Here is a 23,057-nt window from a genome sequence, read left to right on the forward strand (position 1 = left end):
CAGACGCTCCACCAGCTCGCTGTTATTGGCTGAGAGCATAAGCACCGATTCAAAGCTAGAAGGGCACTCGGTGAGCGCAGATCTCCGCAAAACACCAAACGGCGTATCTCTAAATGTTAAAGGTCCAATATTGAGATATTTAGGGACATATCCTCATCTTTTTTTACTATAAAGCAGGTTGTGAAAGTATCAAAATGCTCAATCCACAATAAAATGCACACAGCCCATACTCAGAAACTGTGCCATTAGGACTTCACAACTAGACTATATATATATATATTAGAGGTGGGAATCACCAGAGGCCTTACGATACGAAATAATCACGATACTTATGTCACGATACGATATTATTGCGATTTTAAACAGCAATATTCTGCGATATATTGCAATTCATTAACTTTTTTCCTACTTCAAATTTTTCCCAATTTCAAATTATGTCCCCAAAAGGAAACTTTGTCAACATCTGTTTTATCTAAAAATATAAATTTTCTCTGTTTGTTCATCTCACTTCAATTGTATAGCTGCAAATGGGGATTGTCAAGCAGACAATCTGACCAACACATATATAATAAAAGATCAATTCTTGGCGTCTGTGTATCGATACAGTATTGCCACGGAAAATATTGCAATACTATGCCGTATCAATTTTTCCCCCACCCCTAATATATTATATGTATATATATATTTTTTTTTGATAACTCTGCAAACCCTTGGTGTTCTCTCAATGAGCTTCATGAGGTAGTCACCTGAAATGGTTTTCACTTCACAGGTGTGCTTTGTCAGGGTTAATTAGTGGAAGTTTTTCCCTTTTTAATAAAAAAGCAAAGGGTGGCTACTTTGAAGAATCTAAAATATAAGACATGTTTTCAGTTATTTCACACTTTTTTGTTAAGTACATAATTCCATATGTGTTCATTCATAGTTTTGATGCCTTCAGTGAGAATCTACAATGGAAATAGTCATGAAAATAAAAAGGAAACACATTGAATGAGAAGGTGTGTCCAAACTTTTGGCCTGTACTGTGTACATATATATATATATAGGTATAAAGTGCCGCTACAGTCATTCCCCGGCTGTTTTGATGGTGCAGAGAGCACAGATGGTGAAGACCTGGAAACACTGACCAATGAGAGACTGGTTTAGACTGGGATATTTCAGGATGGGGCTGTGTTTGGCCCTCCTACCTGCGGCGGTGTAGTCTGCAGGGCTGCTCAGCTGGCCGATGACCTCGGGAAGTTCCACCTGCTGCAGTTGGAACTTTCTCTCCATGTTGACTCTGGCCGAGCTCAGATTACTGACGAACTGGTCCACCGAGGACAGAAAGGACTGGACGTCTGGACAGGAGGCGCCCTCCTGCACAGAGCCCCACGCCTGAAGACAGAATACAGAAAATGTGATTGTTGCGGGGCAAAAATCCTCGATTATGCGCCACATTTTCTTAAAAAATGTGATGGAATATGCTATATGTGATATTTATGCAACTTTATGCAATGAAATTGCGGGAACTTGCAAAAACTGCAGTTTGATGAAAAAGACAAAAAAAAGTGATTCCCCCCCTCCCCCCTAACACCCTGCTTTTCGATGATGTTCACGTCACGTAATTACATCACTTCATAACGTTCCCATGGCAACAGGGGAAAATGGCTGCTCTTGTGTGAAGTAAACGCTGTCACTACCCAAAGTGAGTAGAGTGCAGGTTTGAGTAGCGCATGCTCAGATTTAAACTGTTTACGGCATAACGTGTCTTACTGAAATTTGTGAAATCTGTAAAATAATAAACTTTTCTCTGTACATACAATAACAGAAGATGGAAATCATTTCTAAAACGTTTTAGCTATCTATGATTGTTTGGTTGCTAACGTTAGCTCAAAACGCCATTCAACTGACAGCCAATGTTGTGTTTGATTGCTAACTTGTAGCTAGCAGTCATTTCAAAAACGTTTTAGCTATCTATGATTGTTTGATTGCTAACGTTAGCTAAAAACGCCATTAGCATCTAGTAGGTTACTTGATTGCTAACGTTAGCTCAAAACGCTGTTAGCATCTAGTAGGCTACTTGATTGCTAACGTTAGCTCAAACCGCCGTTAGCATCTTGTAGGTTACTTGTCGCAAAGTGACGCATGCGCAACTTACATCTGCACTCTCCTCACTTTGGGTAGTGAAAACGCAACATTTTTCAACTTTCTGCTAAGATATATTATGGGACTTTTTTAGAACGAAAATGCGAGGATTATGAAATCATGTAAGCCCCGCATATTTTGCAGAAATCGGCAATTTATGCAGCGGAAGTGCGGCGTATTTGAAATAATGTGCCCCCCCCCCCCACCGCATAAATATGCAGACTTTGGCTGATTATGCATTGAATTATGCGATCGCATAATTGCGGGACTGTTTTACATGTCCTCCTGCCCAAACAGCAGAATAGGTCGATTTCCAATTACACCAAAAACGACATCTGACCCCAGATATCCACCTGATGCAGATTGTTGCGTCGTCCGCCATACTCACACCACACCGGGAGAGTCTCAGCATTGTGAGTGTTCTGCCTGCCCAACTAGTAGATTTTATTGTTTTGGTCAATTTTTCGGGATATTTGTGCTTCTACTGTAAAAGTAAGTCGTCTAAATGATGATACCAAAAGTTTCTTCCATTTAGTCCAGTTATGAACGACACGGATCAAAGAGGTGTTTGGTGTTTTTTGCCCCCAACGGCGCCTTCCAGGCAGCGAGGAAATGGTTATGTTTAGGGTTAAAGTTGGGGTTAGCTGCCTGGAAGGCGCCATTGGGGGAAAAAAACCACCATTGAGCGATCAAAGATTTGTATATACGATCAGGAGTCTGAACAGATAATGTATTTTGAAAAATTGACCAGTTGCTCTAGCCGTTCCAGTTCCTGCCTGGACTGTTGAACACCCCACCTGTGTCCTCTGTCAAAAATAGACCAAATATGTAGTCAGTCTAGGTAGTCTGTGTAGTAAATGTGTGTTGTTAGCTGCTCACACAGTCTACCTGTACGGTTGTTTTCTGGGTGAAGACAGTCCGGATTGGATGTTGGTGTTTACCTGCTGGGACCGGAGGGCCGGTATCATGATGTGAGCCAGCAGAGTCTCCAGACTGGTCAGGATGCTGCCGTCGCTGCAGTCCAGCATGCCGAAGTTCACCTCCTGTAAACACAGCATGGGACAACAGCGTGAGAGCTACACAGCTAGATCACAGCTGTCTTACTAAACGCTTCCCAATGAGTCAACAGGAGGACCGAGTGGAGCGACAGACCTGCTGTACGTTAGCGGTGGTTATCGCCTTCTCAGTGGTTCTCAGGAAGAAAAGGCACTTCCCCAGTAAAGGCTGAAAATAACAAAAAAAAGAGACTGTGTTTAGTTTAAAACTGCAGTGTGGAAATTTGTCTCCTACCGATGGCAAGAGGAAATAGGCCTTCAACTTTTCAAACAAGTATTTTGCAATTAACGCAAACCATTACTGCCATAAGTGTTTAACTTTTTTTGTATGTACATTTTTCAATATATATATTTTTATATTTCAATTCCCTTTCCGGAGATACTAAAGTCCATGTTATTTTTTTTTTTTGAATCCAATTGATATAAAATTTTGTTTTGTCTGTATTGACATATTTGAAAATCGATAATTATGATTATTTATTTTTTTCATTACATTTATATATCTGCATTTATGTCAAAACCTAGAGACTTTCAAGCATCAAAATGTCATTTATTAAATGTATTTGTGTCAAAATGACATAAACATCTTTTCGTATTCTATTTTGTCTTCAGGGAAGCGAAAAAGAGAATTAGATATGATATCAGAGTGGCTAGAACAGCTGCGTGTACAGTAAATGGTGGTTTGGTGGTGGTGTGGCCACCGTAGCAGTTAAAATGTGATCGGAATGGGAGGGGCTAGAAAGTAATATTAAGTTGGTTGTCATATACAATTTCACTGCTAGATGGGAGAAATTCTTACGTCTTAAGTTCTGGTATTAGTCCTGTATTATACATTTTTCACAACAACGCTAGGTTTGTTCTTCACCGGTGCTTCAGAAAGGCTGGTTGGAAGTATCGTCATCCTGATGATGAAAAACGATGATAAACTTTTAGATAGCTAAATTTACAAACGCTTCCATGTCTTTTAAACGCTGTTCCGACTTCATTAGCACCATAATTAGCATGCATCTTTTCAGCTCAAGCTTTGACTGCTGTGTAAACTTGGAACAAAGAGAACAGGTGAGTGGGATAACCAGTCTGTTTGCCCTGGGTAGAACTGGTCTGAGTGCAGTTTCCAGACTGAGTAATGTATGCGGGAGGTATTTTGTGTCGCCTCGCTAACCACCAAACAAAGCAACACGCAATTTTCTTCCATAGCAACTCAACACAAACTCAACCGGAGCAGGTATTGTCTCTGAGGCAGGACAATGGTTAACATTAGGCAGTCGCTCAGAGGGAAACTAAATATATGTTGACGACTGCTCGGACAGAATGTGCAATCATAAAGCATCATAAAGCATCTTATAGTTACACTTCTTCTAGTTACACTAGTTGCAGTCTTCTCCTGAACAGCGGTGGCGCTAATGAGGAAAGGACCGACGTTGCTCTTTCTACGGACTAGAAGAAGAAGAAAAAGGGCAGAACTGGCAGCAGCATTGCCGTCAATGCTTTGATCTGATTGGATGATCTACTTGGTGGGATCGAGCCTTTCATTCACCATAAAAGAGCTCATCTTAACCCAGTAAGTTTACCAGAGAGACTTGCAGTCACTCTGAGAGTCCTGGCATCACGTTGCCCTCAAATTCGTCCATGCTTCCTGTTTCCGCTTTGTCGCATGCCGCTGAAAAAAATAGAGTGGTGCACGCCCTCTGCTAGCGCACTTAAAATCCTGGCACGCCAGCGAGATCTACGTCATTTTGACGTCACATTGGCGCGCGACAGGTCGGCTGCGGTGACTGTAAAAAGGCCTTTACTCTTCTGAAGCTCTTTGGGACTTTGTTCTGTATAAGGTGCTATACTAATAATCACATATTATTATTATTATGTGTACAAAACATAAGGAGCCACTTTCAATGGCATGAATTTCTGCAGGAACCTATCAGACTTTGAAGGAATTCAGGAACTTAACTTGCATTTTGACCTGGCTCTTTATTTAACCCCTGTCCCAAAAAACTTCCCCACTCCCATCCCTCTGTTTTTTTTTTTTACTGTCAAAGCGTCAGCATGGATGGATGTCTGAACGGGCCAAGACTCATAAGATGTTCCTGAAAGAAAAACACAAAACTACAGAGAGACGAAACTACCCCAAAAATATGAAAAAAGACAAAATATGAATTTAAAACGATTTAGAATAGATGCAAAACCACCACAAAAAGATGCAAACGACTGAAAATAAATGCTAAATGACTAACAATAGATGCAATCCCCCACAAGGAGGTGCAAAACAACTACATAGAAATGTAAAACAACTAAAAATAGATGCAAAATTACTAAAATTCTGACGACAGATGAGATGCCTCATCTGTCGCATATCTTTACAGGTTTATGAGAAAGTCAAACAGTCTTGTGGTTCCTGAATTAGCTCCTTTGTTATTAAAGGGGCGCCATGCAGTTTTGGCAATTTCTTCTCTGTTTTCTCTCTTTTTGCTGCAGGTTTCTCTACAGAGCTCCCCCTACAGCTTCAGAATAGATATTTTGGCAGCTCCTATGTTTACTCGTGTCTGACTTCTCGCTAGGTCAGTCTGCCGGTTCCTCTTTCTCTGTTCCTCCAACAATTCTTTCCTAGCTTTCTGCCTCTTTTTTTGCCAGCTCAGCCATGACGATAATGTGAAAAACTCCATCGCTACTTTGTTCTTATAGCTAGCCGGTTCCTGTATGCGTGCAGTGCCGGGAAGCAAGGCGCGTAGGGGGAGCGAGATGACCACCATTCAACCCGAAAAAAGTCATAGAACCGTTCCAATGACTCCGAAGCTGTTCAGTTAATGTAAATTAAGCTAAAAAAAAAAAAAAACTGCATAGTTCCCCTTTAAGCTTTCCTTTGTGATGTGTTTTACTGGAACTCAGACTTCCAAAAATGTGTAATCAACAGCAGTTGACGCCAACCTCGGAGCTCCCTGTGGTGATGAAGAGTTTCCTCTGAGCTGAAGTCGCTGCGTCCACACAGGACGAAAAACTGGAGGACGGATTCTGGGGAGACAGATGGAGACAGAAAGGTTAAATGATGAGAAAAAGATAGGAGGCAGGAAGTCAGGGAGGAGACAGAAGTGATGAGGAGAGAGACAGAAATTGAAATCAGAAAAACAGACTGAGAACAGAGAGACAGAAAAAAACTTGAAATAACCATTAAAAAATACAGTATTGTTTTACCTGCGTCACATTCTGATAGAAGAAAATCAACTTCTTGGATCCGTTCGCAGCGAAGAACTCCTCGATGAGACTGAACTGGAAGAATAGGACATGAATCATCCAGAGTTTGGACTCGGGGAGAAGAGAGGAGACATTAGTTTTAAAACAGACTGTGGGTACGCCATATGTGCTGCCTGCACGAGCCAACATTCGCAGATGATAATCCTGTTTTACGACTACACTAGGGCTGTCCTCGACTAAAGAAATTCTTTGTCGACTAATCGATTAGTTGATTTAATTGACAGAGCTGTGCGCTTTGAAAGGTGGTTAAGACTAGAAAAGCACAATATAAATGTAGTTAATTAACCATCTGTAAAACTGAGTTTCTCCACAATTAATCCTGCAAAAGCACCACTTTAAATCTTGTGTTTACCATAAATGTGCTCAGAAGTTTCTTGGAAATAAGTAATTAAGCATGAATAAGCATAAAAAATGACTAATCAACTAAAGAAGTCTTAGTCGGCTAAGACCACAATGACCAATTAGTCGACTAATCGACTAAGAGGTGGCAGCCCTAGACTACACGATCTGTTCCATGCTTGCGCACCTTAGCACTGCGGGAGTGTGGAGGAAACTGAAGGTCTGCAGTGACAGAAAGACTCAGACTTCATTCCCCATGTAACCAACATGTTCATGTAACATGTAACAACTCCTTTATTATTTTGGATTGGCGACCACGTAAACAACCTCGTAATGCGTAGCGTAAGCTACACTTAAAAACATCACGACATCCCCACACTACACGTCACAACAATAACAAAGGCGCCAAGGCGTAGTACACGGACGTCTATATGCGGTTTTGGATCAGTGACAATAAGTACTTAATTTAAATATCTTTAGAAAACAGACCCACCGTTAACTGCACAATGAATAATATAGATAGATTTTTTTTATTGATCCAAAAAAAATGGGAAATAACAGTGTTGCAGCAGCAAAAATATCAGACACACAGCACACATACAGAGTATACAGTACAGGCCAAAAGTTTGGACACACCTTCTCATTCAATGCATTTCTTTATTTTCATGACTATTTACATTGTAGATTCTCACTGAAGGCATCAAAACTATGAATGAACACATATGGAATTATGTACTTAAAAGTATAAGTAATAATTGAAAAAAAAACATGTCTTATATTTTAGATTCCTCAAAGTAGCCACCCTTTGCTTTTTGATAACTCTGCAAACCCTTGGTGTTCTCTCAATGAGCTTCATGAGGTAGTCACCTGAAATGGTTTTACCTTCACAGGTGTGCTTTGTCAGGGGTTCATTAGTGGCATTATTTCCCTATTAATAAAAAAGCAAAGGGTGGCTACTTTGAAGAATCTAAAATATAAGACATGTTTTCAGTTATTTCACACTTTTTTGTTAAGTACATAATTCCATATGTGTTCATTCATAGTTTTGATGCCTTCAGTGAGAATCTACAATGTAAATAGTCATGAAAATAAAAAGGAAACGCATTGAATGAGAAAGTGTGTCCAAACTTTTGGCCTGTACTGTACATTAAATAATAGGAAACAATATACACTAAATAATAATTGAATACTACACGAGCAATATTTAAAATATATACAATTTGGAAATAAAATGTACAACTGTGTTATGGTTTCAGTGTTTTGCTTTGCATTTTGTTCCGTTTCTGTTACCTGTTGGTTCATTTCTGTTGTCTGTATCCGGTTTTGTAGATTTCTGTTTAGTTTTCTCCCTGTTTATTGTGTTTATCCCCTCTTGACTGTGTCCTGTGTTGTGTCACGTTTCTGTGTTTAGTTGTCCTCAGGTTTTCTGTCTGTGTTCCTGTTTCCTGTTTTATTTTGATAGTCTGCTTTCTGTCTTGTCATGTCTAGCTTTAATTTCGGTGTTTTTTCCGCCTTTGTTGATTGTCCTGCCCCGCCCTGATGTGTTTCACCTGTTGTATCACCTGTCCCTCATTTGTTAATTACCTCATGTATTTAGCCTCTGTGTTCCCTTTGTCTTTTGTCAGATCGTTTTGTGTCCATGCCTGTTCAGTTTGTATCCGTGCTCTTGTGTTTCCTCCCTGTGCTTTGTGTCCATTCCTGCGTCTGTAGTGTTCCGGCCTGTGTTTTTGCCCGTCAGTTTGTGGTTTTGTTTTGTGAGTTTTCCAGTCAGTGTACTGCTATTTTTTGTTATATTAAAACCCTGAGTTCGACCATCTCCTGCCTGCCTGCCTCCCTCTGCAATTGGGTCCTCTTCCTGTCACTCCACACAACAAACTGTTTCAATAGATATAGATAAAGTTAATGTACAAAATGGGGAGTAAAATGTACAACTGTTTCCCTAGTAATGATAGGATGTAGATAAACATATTGTGCAAGGCTGTGCAAGGTGCATTCAGTGCAGTAAAATGTAGCCTACCAAAATATGCCTCCTGGCCGTATGCGTGATACAAATAGTGTAGGGAAACCTTTCTACGCTTTGCGATTTATTTGCGCGTGCCGGCGAGCATCGGATCGGCCGCAGCGCACAGACCGCGTCGCTCGCAGACCGGGCGTGCTACCTTTGTTGTCAGAGACGAGGGTTTCCTCCACCTCCGGCTCGCCCAGAGTCCCGGCGTCCACCAACCTGCCGATCAGGTATTTGTGTCGGGCGTCCAGCGCGGCTCGCCTCTCCTCCTTCATGGCCCTCGCCTGCTTCGCTATCTCTCTCCTCGCCTCGTTGGACAACAGCACGGCCCGTTTACCGGACACCTGGAAGACAGAGCCGTTCTTGAAGACACTGGGCATGGTTATATGTGTGATCATGGCGGTAAGCTAAGACAAAGTCGGAGGTCATTCTGAGTCGATCGCTCCAGCCAGAAGTCGAGCACATTGAAGAACTAGAGACTAGGGCTGTGCTCGATTGAAGAAATTCTGAGTCGACTAAACACTCATTCAATCGTACCGACTAATCGATTAGTTGATTTAATCGACAGATCTGTAAATCTGAGTTTCTCCACTAAGAGTCATGCTAAATGCACCACTTTAATTCTTGTGTTTACCAGAGATGAGCTCGTACGTTTCTTGGAAATAAGTCACCCCGTAAAAAAAAAAAAGACTAATAAAAAAAAAAAATTTAATAACAACAAAAACACCCCATTTTTCACATTTAAACACCACAAGGGAGCAAGCCCTTAACCACGGCAATACCGTGACCCGCTGGAGTCCCGAAAAACTGTCACCATCTAGTTCCCACGCCTGCATCATGGCGCCCCCTGTGTTCGGCTGCCGTTAGCGTTTACTCACCGAGGTGCTGGTGGTCGGGGGCGGAGCAGCTGCCGGAGAAGTCATGTGATTGATGGCTCTCAGGTTCTGGCTTCCTATTCGCCGATGTCCTCTGCCAGCCGCATCTGACGATCGGAGGAGGAAACAAATGATCAAAACTCCCCCCAAAAAAACAGCAGGAATACCTAAATAAGAGTTTCAATATTTTATTGGCTTTTATTGTTTCTAGGCCGCCATAAAACAATGGCTGTCAGCCATACAGCTATGGTAGTTATTAATGTCAATAGGTCAGTCTGGTTTACACATTTCAGTTCTTTCAACCACAAAATGTACTCACACAATAACAGAAAAGCATCCAAACATAAATCACATCTTGAAATGGTTTTAGATGCATTAAATCCATTCATAGGTGTGTGATTAGTTGTGGTAATAGTAGTCGTACTCAGTGGTGTAATCTAATGTATTGTAGTGGGTATACTGTACCAAACACACACACTATACTATATATATATATATATATATATATATATATATATATATATATATATATATATATATATATATATATATATATATATATATATAGTACACACACTACACTACACACACACTACACTACGCACACACTACACTACACACACACACACTACACTACGCACACACTACACTACACTACACACATACTACACTACACACACACTACAATACATTACGCACACACTACACACACACTACGCTACACACACACTACGCCACACACACACTACACTACGCACACACTACACTACACTACGCACACACTACACTACGCACACACTGCACTACGCACACACTGCACTACACTACACTACGCACACACTGCACTACGCACACACTACACTACGCACACACCACACTGCACTACGCTACACACACACTGCACTACGCACACACTACACTACACTACGCACACACTACACTGCACTACGCACACACTACACTACACTACGCACACACTGCACTACGCACACACTGCACTATGCCACACGCCACTACACCACACACCTTTACTACCACACACCACACATAAACCGCACACACACTACTACCACAAATACACTACAAATAAACGCACACACACAACACACCACACAACACACACACACACCACATGCACACACCACTACACAACACTGCACTACACACACAATACTTACGCACACACTGCACTACGCACACACTACACTACGCACACACTGCACTACGCACACACAACACTGCACTACGCACACACTACACTACGCACACACTGCACTACGCACACACTGCACTCAGTGAGGAGCGGGTCGATAAAAGATGAGAAAAGTCTCTGGGCATGTTCTCCAGTGTTAGTTTAGTTTGCTGTCACATTACTCGATCCACTATTTGGGAATACAAATATCTGAAGTGAACGTTCTTTCACAAAACTATGTTGTTACGTATCATTGTATTAAGTGGGTATATGGACATCCTGGAGATTTCTTAGTGGGTATACTGTGTATACCTGCGTATCACGTAGACTACACTGCTGGTCATACTATAATTGCAGTAATATAGGAGTGAAATGGGCAAAACCAGCAGTAAAAGTAGTAGCAACAGATTGAGTCGTCAGCCACATTAAGTGTAACTCGTGTTATAATAGTATTACTGGTAGTTGTAGTTGTAGTGTTACTGCAGAATGACTAAAAATTTATGCAAAACCACCACAAAAAGATTCAGTACGACTAAAAATAGAGGTGAAACGAGCACAAAGAGACACATAACTACTACGTAGAAACATAAAATGGCTAAAAATGTATGCAAAATGAATACAAAAGGGATGCAAAACGACTAAAAGTAGACACCTCGCGACTCTTTAAGTTTGGGTGTCTTGTTCCTGTGTAGACAAAGTGGGAGTCCTCTTAATGGTTTTACTGTGTGTGTGTGTGTGTGTGTGTGTGTGTGTGTGTGTGTGTGTGTGTGACTTGGCAACTAATAACACAACAAAGCTGCCTCCTCTGTGAAAAAGAAACAGAAAAGAAATCTAAGCTTAGTTTTAAGATCCTAAAAACTGACTTTATTATTTACATTCTGTATCATACATTTACACACACAATAGGCTTCATTCACACCAACAAGAGGGACATTTATATTTATAGAAGCTGGATTGTGGATGTAAGAAGTAAGTTTTTGTCTGTACCTTTGCGGAGGTAAAGCAGAGGAGGTCTGGGCCTTGGGTCTTCTACTCCATCCTCCTCTTCCTCCCCCCCAGGGACTCCCTGTCCTCCCGCCTGGAGCTCCGTGTCCGGGGGAGGAGCCGAACCGTTCAGGCCCGGTTCAGAGCTCCGAGCTGGGGGAGAAACCTCAGCTGGAGACTGAGAGTCTGGATCTGCCATCTGAGAGTCAAGACATTCGTTTACTGACTTTATTTCATATTAGAATCATTTAAAGTTGTTGATGACATCAATTACACAGCATAAATCATCTAATTATACCAAGAACCAGGGTTTTAAAGGACAATTCCGGTGCAAAATGAACCTATGGGGTTAATAACATATGTATACCAAGTCGGCCGTTCTCTGGGATCTGTTTTCATGCTAATCAAATGTGTGCTTGAAACAAGCTACTGCAAAAGTGGTGGTTAGCTGCTAACGCTAGCCTTCAGGGCAGAGGGTAAATCTCTATTTCTACACCACTAACAAGGCTAAAAATAGCACCATGTAAACATGAACGCTACTGTCTTTATAATCTATCTTTTTAATAAACTGTCTGTACACATACAAAGTTCTCAATGCTTGGGTTTACATGTAGGGACCCTCATTATGCTACCGTGGAAGTGTGGTGATATTTTGAGCCTTGTTAGTGGTATAGAAATAGAGATTTACCCTCTGCCCTGAAAGCTAGCGTTAGCAGCTAACCACCAGTTTTGCGGTAGCTTGTGTCACTGCCCGATGTGAGTCGAGTGCAGATGTGAGTCGAGCATGCTCAGCTATAAATGGTTTACGGCATAACGTGTCTTACTGACATTTGTGAAATCCATAAAATAATAAACTTTTCTCTTTACATACAATAAGAGAAGATGGAAATCATTTCAAAAACGTGTTAGCTATCTATGATTGTTAGATTGCTAACATTAGCTCAAAACGCCATTCAAGTGACAGCCTTTGTTGTGTTTGATTGCTAACTTGTAGCCAGCAGCAGCAGTCATTTCAAAAACGTTTTAGCTATCTATGATTGTTAGATTGCTAACATTAGCTCAAAACGCCATTCAAGTGACAGCCTTTGTTGTGTTTGATTGCTAACTTGTAGCCAGCAGCAGCAGTCATTTCAAAAACGTTTTAGCTATCTATGATTGTTAGATTGCTACCGTCAGCTCAAAAAGACGTTAGCATCTTGTAGGCTACTTGTCGCAAAATGACGCATGCGCTACTCACATCTGCACTCGTCGCAAAGTGACGCGTGTTGGTTATTAACCCCTAGGTTCATTTTGCGCCAGAACTGTCACTTTACACAACAAACAAGATAAGATATAAACATTTTATTAAGCAAATGTTTGATTCATGAAGCCAATTCACTGTGTACCAAAATAATAAGTTAGTAATATAATGAGCAATATATTAAGCAGCTTTCATTCACAAAATTTAACTTAAGAAATGCAGACCAATGAACGACTGAAATAAAGGACTCATTGAGTCTCATTCTGGATCAGAGAGGAACTGGAAATCTTCACCTTCAACAACCTGAACTGCCCGAGTGCCCTTGAGCCACTGAGCGACCTGCTGGCTGTAGAAGAAGTAGAGAGTCTTGACCTGCTGAACACTCAGAGTCTGCTGCGCCGAAATAAACCAGCCGAGTTTGACAGAGACGCAGAGAAATACAGACTGGCTCTGCAAAGGGAAAGTTTGACTGCTGCCATGGTAACCCTGGCAGAGAGGTGTGTGTGTTTGTATATGTGTGTGTATGTGTGTGTATATGTATGTGTGACTGTGTGTGTATGTATCTGTGTGTGTGTGTGTGTGTGTGTGTGTGTGTGTGTGTATGTGTTTGTATGCGTGTGTGTGTATGTGTCTGTATGCGTGTGTGTATGCATGTGTGTGTATATGTATGTGTGCGTGTGTGTGACTGACTGTGTGTGAGTATGTTTAAGTGTGTCTATGTGTGTGTGTGTGTGTGTGTGTGTGTGTGTGTGTGTGTGTGTGTGTGTGTGTGTGTGTGTGTTTGTGTGACTTGGCAACTAATAACACAACAAAGCTGCCTCCTCTGTGAAAAACAGAAAAGAAATCTAAGCTTAGTTTTAAGATCCTAAAAACTGACTTAATTCCTTACATTCTGTATTATACATTATGTATGCACACAATAAACTTAATTTACACCAACAAGAGGGACATTCATATTTATAGAAGCTGGATTGTGGATGTAAGAAGTAAGACGGGATTTGAATAAAAACCCTCTCTCTCTGACTCTCTGTCTCTACCCACCGGAGACAACTTCACACAAAGAGAGTCAAACCAGTGAAGTAAAAATCCCCTGACATAAAAGTAAAACATATGTATTTAGGCTACTGAACTATAATGACTAATTATTATCATTTATGTATTTCATGATGTATTTCATAGCCATATTCATGTAAAGAGGTGCAAAAAAACAAACAGATGATCAGTCACTCAGGAAGTTAGGCTACAGTTTCCCTCAACTGCAGCCTCCAAGGTTAAAGCAAAACTGGTTGGTTACAAGGAAGCTTTATTTGTTTAGCATTATAATATTCCAACAGCATTCAAAGTGCTTTACACAAAAAGGATTAAAATACAAGAATACAAGTTACAGTATGAAAAAACAGGCATTTTTTCATTTCTGTTTTTAAATCTTCACATTTTTGACAATGAAAAGGAAAAAAACGTCTTGTTTTTCCAATTTTAAACGAAACAAAAATCAAATAACCATTTGTTAAACAAAAAAGGCATTGATAAACAAAAAACTAATGGTTATTTGATTTTCGTTTTAAATTACAACATTTGAAATTGAAATACAAGGCGTTTTTTCCTTTACATGGTCAAAAGGAGAAATTTAAAATGTGCTGTGATTTTTATTTTCTATTTCATATAACAAAAAGGCGTAGCCTACCGGTCCGTGTACTTTTTCGTTCATTCGATTTTCATTTCATAAACTGGTATTAAAAAGCAAAAAACTAATGGTTATTTGATTTTCGTTTTAAAATACAACATTTGAAATTGAAATACTAGGCGTTTTTTCCTTTTCATGGTCAAAAGGAGAAATTTTAAATATGCTGCGATTTTTATTTTCTATTTCATATAACAAAAATAAAATCACACGGAAATAGAAATGAAAAAAGGCTTGTTTTTTCATATTCAGAGACCGGATGTTGTCATTTCCAAGGCAACAGCGCCAGCCTAGACTACCAGTGTTGCTTTTAGCCCAGGCTAGAATTACTTTTTATTTATTCTTGATAATGCTTGGGGGGAATTTAATAATAAATCACGAGCGCTGCGGATTACCAGCTCAGCTAGAGCGGGTAATGCCAGCTCTGCAGACGGACCAGATCAGTCAGCACCGGGGAGCGAACCGGGGGGACCCAGGTAACAGGGCTGGTGGCTAGCTGCTAGCTAGCTGCAGCAGCTAATATTAGAATATTAGACCAAAGAATTTCTAATAAGACCCAGCCCGGAGGTCTGATCCCCATGATCTGATTCCGAACTCCCGGTGACTCTCTGCTAGATCAGCAAGTTTAACGGCAGCAACAGAACATTTTCTGGGATAGGTAACGGTGGCGTAACGGTAACGGTAACGCAGCCTGGGCTGAAAGCAACACTGGTAGGCTCGGCTGGCGCTGTTGCCTTGGAAATTACAACATCCGGTCTCTGTATATGAAAAAACAAGACTTTTTTAATTTCTATTTCCGAGTGATTTTATTTTTGTTATATGAAATAGAAAATTAAAATCAAAGCATATTTAAAATTTCTTCCCATCCCCTGTTGATCTTGAAAAGGAAAACATGCCTTGTATTTTAATTTAAAATGTTGTATTTTAAAACGAAAATCAAATAACCATCGTTTTTTGTTTTTTAATACCTGTTTATGAAATGAAAATCGAATGAACGAAAAAGTACACGGACCGGACCCACTGACCTTCCCAGTACAGTACTGTGAATGGCTTAATCTCTGGTTAGAGTGTCATGATACACATGCGCCGACAGCGGCAAAGGCCCTATTGCAGGTAAAGCAGGTTGTTAAGTCTAAAAGCTCAAATCAAGTCTAAAGTCATTTTGGTCGAGTCGCAAGTCAAGTCTGAAGTCAGCTGTTTGTGAAAGAAACTGTGCAGAAGGACAGAGCAGCAGCAGAGCAGTCCAGATACCAGACATGGGGGACTCGAGTCACATGACTTGACTCGAGTTAGACTCTAAAATAATGACCACCCACGTGTGCCAGACTGCCAGTTCATTTTTACATTAATCTAAAATTAAACACTGCAGTTGTGGAGCGTCTGTCATAGTGTGATTGGTTATGTCGGTGGCATTGATTCTTAATTTCCCACGAAGCTGATCGCGGTTACGTGCCAGTTAAACTTTTCATCTCCAATCCTATCTGTATTTGTGAGAAGTGGCGCTGTCCTGGCTTTATTATGGCGTGTGTGTTCGTGTCGGCCGCTGTCCGTTTCCTAAGGTTCGGAAATGCAAACACTTTTTTTTAAAGGGTGTGCGCGTGTGAGCACCCACGGAGGAAAACATAAATCGGCGCCTATCTCTCTGCACAGAAAATAATAAAGTTTGGCTATAAGGATTACACATCTGACCAGGCAAAGAAAAACACGAACGGCAGTTTGCAAGGTCTGCAGTACAAACATTTCCGACGTCGAATTTCATCAGACACTTAAAGCGGGAGAGATTCGGGTTCCAGTCCCCATATTCAGCTGAACCACTATTTGGACGTTGTCAGTTTTTGGCCATGAATAAGCACACCCTTTTTTTTTTTTTTTTTTTTTTTTTTTTTTTTTTTTTTTTTTTTTTTTTTTTTTTTTTTTTTTTTTTTTTTTTTTCAAACATTAATTTTTTCACTCTTATCATAATACACTGACAAAATCAACATATACTTTCAAACATTCCATGTGATAAGCAAATGTGGTGGGATTCAGCTCCTCCTAAAGAATATGTTTTGTTCTTTAAGAGAAGGAAAAGGTTAAAGGATGTGTTTCTGTCTCATAAAAGTGAGGCATGTTTGAAGAATATTATTTGACTTAGGAACCATTATACTTGAATTGTTTGAAGGAATTTCAGGATTTGATGTCATGTTTGAGACATATTGAACAATGTTGATTTATAAGTTTTAGGCTGTGCTTTTTTATCTGTGTTAATTTAAACTCTTCAGATGTATGTGGACGCAATGTCTATTGAATATTGAGTAAAAAATACAACTAAAACTCCAGCAGTTCATAATCACTGTCATTCGCTTGTTTAAAAATGGAAACTTTGGTATGACTTGACTTGTGACTTGCTTGACCAAAGCTATGACTTGACTTGACTTGCTTGATTGTCACAAAAAATGACTTGCACTTGCTTGAGACTTGAAGGTTAAGACTTGAGACTTGCTTGTGACTTGCCCATGTGTGACTTACTCCCATCTCTGCCAGATACACTGTTGATACTCTGTCAGGTCCAGAGGAACACACAGGGATGATGGAGGACTCCACATCAGGTCTCAACACATCAAACTTTCTGATCCCTCTTAGTAAGACTTCCTCCATCTGATGAGAGAAGACAAGAGAAGAGATAAATGAGTGTCCCTTCATCAGCTGTCAGTGATGCAGCACATCCAGTATAAAGAGCAGCAGAGACTTCAGTCCTGTTCAGACACCAAGTGGAGCGGCTGTGTAGAGCAGCCTGCTTCCTTTCAGCTCTCATGTTAACGTGTTGGAGTGAAGCTCACAGACCTGCAGAGACTTTGGCCATCAAGTCTGTTGACTCTGCAGATTTCACTGAAGTACACAGTGGAAATAAACTGCTGAGAGTCCTGAACGCATCATTACTGCAGGAACAGAGAGACGTTCACTGCTCACTTTAATGATATTACATAAGAAATATGTAAATATGGTTTACTTCTGAAATGTTCTTACAAAACAAATGACAGGACAGATGACACACGCACATACAGTATATATATATATATATATATATATATATATATATATAATATATATATATATATATATATATATATATATATACAGTGTTGGGTAGTAACGGAATACATGTAACGGCGTTACGTATTCAGAATACAAATTATGAGTAACTGTATTCCGTTACAGTTACAATTTAAATAGTTGGTATTTAGAATACAGTTACATTGTTGATTGTTACATGACGATACTTCTCTGTTTCACAAGTTTATTCACTCTGAATAAATTAAGGCAACTTTATCGCATTTGCCAGAAGCCCCGATATGAAATAGATAAAAATAGCTCCGTGATCAGTCACAATGGAGTCAGAACCGGCACGACAGAATAACACGGCAGGAATAAGTTTCTATCTTGGAAATTCAAACAGCATTTCACATTAAAGAATGAACAGGGAGAACGAAATATAACTGTGCAGTGCAGCCTCTGCTTGCCAGCAACCAACCTCCTTTCAGCGTCCAAATTACTCCACCTCCAACCTGAAGAAGCATCTTAAAGTAAGCTATTTTTTAATTAGCCAAGGGTAGTCGTCTGCTGTAGTTTTACTGGTCACCTTGCTATTTTAACATTGACGTGCGACTTTACATTCTCCTCGGTGCTGATTTACTAGCTCCAGAGCCGTTTAAAGACTGACTAGCCCCGTTTGACATGCTAGCTAACGTTAGCTAAAATTAGCTCGTAGCTCAGAACGCGGTTAGATTTTTGTAGTATTCAGTTCGGGACAACCAATACAATAATCTGCTTGTTCAGGTACACATTCAGCCAGTTGGAATGAAAATAACACACCATAATATGCCTGTTTAGTAAGCTGTATGTGATAGTCGCATTCCTACACTTATAAAACGCAATTCAATGTGGAAGTAATCCTGAAGTAATCCAAGTATTCAGAATACGTTACTCAGATTGAGTAACGTAACGGAATACGTTACAAATTACATTTGTGGGCATGTATTCTGTAACGAAATACGTTTTGAAAGTATCCTTCCCAACACTGTATGTATATATATATATATATATATATATATATATATATTAGGGCTGTCAAAATAATGCATTCATTTCGATTAATTAATCAGAGAAAAAATAACGCGTTAAAAAATAACGCAGATTAATCCACTCCATATTGAAATTTGTCCAAGATCCGTTCCAGCCACCATTCGACTGTAAAATGGAGGGAGACGAGAAGGTGCTTCCTGCATCATTGATTGGAACTAGGGGTGGGCGATATATATTGTTTACGATAATATCGTCATTGTTGTTTTAACGATGTGCAAATTGACATTATCGAGTATTTAAATTACTTAGAAAAAAACACTTCAAAACAAGCATTGGAACGCTACACATTCACTCATGTCAACAAAGATGGCAGCGCGCGATTGTGCTGCAGCTACTAGCTCTCCTGTCGGTGTATATGTATATAAGTACAGCCACACTGAACTAATCAATACAGGACTACAATACAACACAGCCGTTACGAGAGCCTTCCAGGCGGCTCATAACATCCCGGAGGACGTAGCCAGACCGGGCGCTCCAGGTTGTTGTCGGCGCTAGCACGCCGAGCTAGCTACCGGCAGGATGAGAAAATAACAAGGCAGAGCAGAGGACTGCATTTTTGTGCACAATGAATGGAGTACCGACCGCAGGATCGTTTTCCAGCACGTCTCACCTGACCTGGAGCCCTGTCGGTAATATACAGGCCATTTCATTTACCACGAAAACGGCACACTGCCGTCTACATAGCTCCCGATGCTAACATTGGCACAAGTTTGGCTCACTGCTAACCATAGGGAACAAACTGCAGCACGATCACCTGGAAGGGATACAGGGGACTTTAACAAGGCGTCCTTAAAGTCTGTACTCCCTAGCTTTTTCCAGCATGTAGATTGTGTTACTAGAGGGAAGAACACACTAGACCATGTATACTCTAACATCAAAAAAGCACACAGAACTGCTCCTCTCCCTCACCTGGGCCAGTCAGATCACATCCTACTCCTGATCCCAGCATAAATTAGTCAGATCACATCCAACTATTCCTGATCCCAGCATAAATCCCGGTCAGAAGGACTATACAGCCAAGTAGAAGGACTATCAGAACCTGGCCTGACACTGCCCTGTCCCAGCCCGACGACTGCTTCCAATAAGGACATGTTTGTGTGCAATATGTTACAGAACAGAGCCCTTTGTTTATTGTTATGATTTCATCTTGCTTGTATGCTGCACAATTTACATTACAGCAGAGGTGAACAACTGAATGTGCACTCAGAGTTCAATGTTCCTACACTAGTTCAATTAGTATTAGTATTTTGTCTTTGAATTGTTTTTACTTGAATACTTACATTTTAAAGAAAATAAATAAGAACTGTTTTCATTCAACATTGTGCCCATTATTATCATCAGTGAATAAGTAACTCAGACTTTTAAAAACACATTTTTAAAGGATATCGTCTAATTATCGTTATCGTCAAAATCGGAAAAAATATCGAGATATTATTTTTTGTCCATATCGCCCACCCCTAACTGGAACATTTACTTGTAAAACCGAGTTTTAACAGTCTGCAGCTGCCGTTGTCGGAAAAACAACACAGATGGTACGTTCAATGAAGCTGGGAAACTACAGCCTCGTGGTGCATTCGTAGTTGTTGTTAAATGTCCTTTTCCCATCTAGTGGTTGTTTTTGTCGTTCAACAGCAATTTACTAGTGAAATAAGTTATTGTTATAGTTATTACATTATTATTAAATCATTTAATTTTGACCATATGGCCTTAATAATAAACAAGCCGTTCTTTAATGTCGCCGACTGTTGTTTAGTACCCTTTTTTTTTCTTTTAACTTTCTTAAAAAGTCTCTCTCTCTCTCTCTCTCTCGATACAAAGATTGAACAGCTGTGATTAAAGGACTTCAGCAGAGCTTCTGTTCTGTTCAGAGTCTAATTTCTTCAGTGTCTTTTCTATGTCCATATATACACGAGGAAGCAAAGCATATAATATGTAAAGAAGGAAACTCCGCAGAAGCCGACCGACTAAATATCTAAAAATATACATTTACGAAACTACTGCGCTTAAATTAAACAATTCAGGGAGATTGAAAGTTAATGTTACTTAGGTAATTTATATTTTAGGTCATACGACAGAGGGAGAGACATGTACGCATCATATGCCTATTCTTGTAGAATAGTGGTTGTAATTGATCTTCATTGTAAATTTCCTGAGTAACATCAGGCTGTGTTCTGCTCACTTTCAAGGCAAAGAGTACAACTGTTGATTTGTGCAAATAATTAGTAGCCTAACTCCTTGAATGGTATTATTATGACGGTTTCAATTCAGAGCAGTGGTCAGTAAATGTAGATTTTTAGGCTACTTACGCATTCAGTCGGTCTGCGATTGTCTGCCTCGCTTTCTCTCGCTGTTTCATTATAGCAGCAACGTTCCTTTTTTTTTTTTTACAAATAATGTGTTTTACGTTGTCATACTTCAATGAGAAGCTCTCACTCAGTGTAAATAATGCATAATGAGTATTCTCCTTTTGAGAATCATTAAATCTGTGATTGATTTTGCGGTCTGTTAAAGTAAGCCGTGAATGCGCATCTATCTGAATTACTTCAGCCTGGCTAGACCTAGTCGCTCCTCTTGAGCCTGGCTTGACCTCGCTTTATCGGTTATTCTGGATTTACAAGTTCTACTTTTGTGCCATACCCCCCAGATTTTAAGTTGGACAGTTTGATGTTGTGATGCTGTCTGCTGTAATCTACATGTATTTCCTGCAGACATGAACACAACAACAGCTGTCTTCACATCAACTCAAACACATGATAACAACAAGCATCTGGCTCATCTGATTGGCTGTTTTCTTTCTCTGTGTCCAATCCTGTCACCATTCTCCTCTCAAAGCTTCACTGAGAAGGTTGGAGGGTTACAGGAAATACTGGATCTTTGCTTTGATACTAACTGTGTTAAGTGCAATACTGCTGAAACCAGCATGGACTGAATCCAACCCTCTACTTACTCAAGTGTATCCAGTCTACATTCTGGACTCTCCTTCAGATCACACAGCTGCTTCACGTCTGAATCCTTCATGTTGTTGTCCCTCAGGTCCAGCTCTCTCAGATGGGAGGGGTTGGACTTCAGAGGTGAGGTCAGAACAGCACAGCTGATCTCTGACAAACTGCAGCTCCTCAATCTGAATGAAGAATAAATTATGTAACTTTAAAAGACAATGTTCCTGCTTGAATTCATTTAATGTTTAATAATCTTTTCAGATCTGAAGGTTTTGAATGTAGACATTTTTTTGAACAGAAACTCCAAACACCTGAATCCACCAGCATGCAGGTTAAAAACTGAAAAAACAATAGTGAAAAAGATCATTTTAAGGACAACGTGCTAGTACTTCAATAAAATGTGGTGATTTAACCTCTTAAACACTGCCCGCTTCACCAATGGGCCCATCTATACTAACGAAATAACGTCACATTTAAATCTCGCGAGATATTGTTGATTGAATGAGCTTATCCCCTGTGTGTTGGCCGCCTAGACGAAGGACGCTGGAACACCAAGCAGAAGCGGAGGTTGCTCAAGACGTTGGTCATTAAGTTAGCAGGCCCATCTAAGGATGCAAAAAATACAACCTCATGGTTGAACACAAACCCCTCTAGAAGTAGGAAAGAGTTGCACTCATCCAGACTAGTTAGTTTAGGGTTTCCACTAAATACATGCACACCGCTGCCCAGTCTCCCCTTTGAGGGTGTGCAACTGGAACAGTGACAGTCATCACTCACAAAGTCATGGCAACCAAGCAAACAACAGCATGAGTACAGCAGTCTCTCCTCAGGCAGAGTGACAAACAGCGTTGAAAGCCGTGACATGAAACCACACTCACACGGGTCCTGTAAAATATGACAGCATTATGGACACTGAATTTGCTGAATTAACTGTTTTTTAGACCCCAGATCAGAAAAGAAGCTAACGTTAGTGAACCCTGCACTCCCTCTGACACCCTGCTGCAGGAGACGTTGTATTCCCTGACACGTTACCGTTTAAAACGTTAGTGGGGATGCATACCGCTCAACATTTAAAAACTTAGTAATGTTTCCTCAGCATTTGGTTTTGTTGTTAAACTGTATTTAAAGTGAGCTGTGATGTTAAATTACCTGCTTCAGGTAACGGCACCCTACAGTACTTTTAAAGATTTATTTTTACATTAGTCACTTAGACACCATCACAGGTGGAAAAAAAGCAAACCCTTTAAGATAGTCTTTT

At 40.2% G+C, this 23,057-nt stretch overlaps 2 protein-coding genes across 2 annotated transcripts in view; both read right to left on the reverse strand.

Annotated features, from left to right (window-relative positions):
- The window catches only part of dnah5l (dynein, axonemal, heavy chain 5 like), a 163,975-nt gene extending 142,054 nt beyond the window's left edge, over nt 1-21,921 (reverse strand). The window contains 11 exon segments of the mRNA XM_039790785.1: nt 1-29; nt 1,185-1,371; nt 3,063-3,164; nt 3,274-3,345; nt 6,099-6,182; nt 6,363-6,439; nt 8,924-9,110; nt 9,645-9,748; nt 11,821-12,016; nt 17,247-17,375; nt 21,808-21,921. The exon segment at nt 1-29 is cut by the window's left edge and continues 137 nt beyond it. Of these exon segments, the coding sequence (XP_039646719.1) occupies nt 1-29; nt 1,185-1,371; nt 3,063-3,164; nt 3,274-3,345; nt 6,099-6,182; nt 6,363-6,439; nt 8,924-9,110; nt 9,645-9,748; nt 11,821-12,016; nt 17,247-17,375 (1,167 nt within the window). The 5' untranslated portion in view covers nt 21,808-21,921.
- Nucleotides 1-23,057, reverse strand: part of LOC120552600 (NACHT, LRR and PYD domains-containing protein 1-like) — a 735,215-nt gene that overhangs the window by 695,206 nt on the left and 16,952 nt on the right.

Source organism: Perca fluviatilis, chromosome 22 (genome assembly GCF_010015445.1).
Source record: "Perca fluviatilis chromosome 22, GENO_Pfluv_1.0, whole genome shotgun sequence".
Lineage (NCBI taxonomy): Eukaryota > Metazoa > Chordata > Actinopteri > Perciformes > Percidae > Perca > Perca fluviatilis.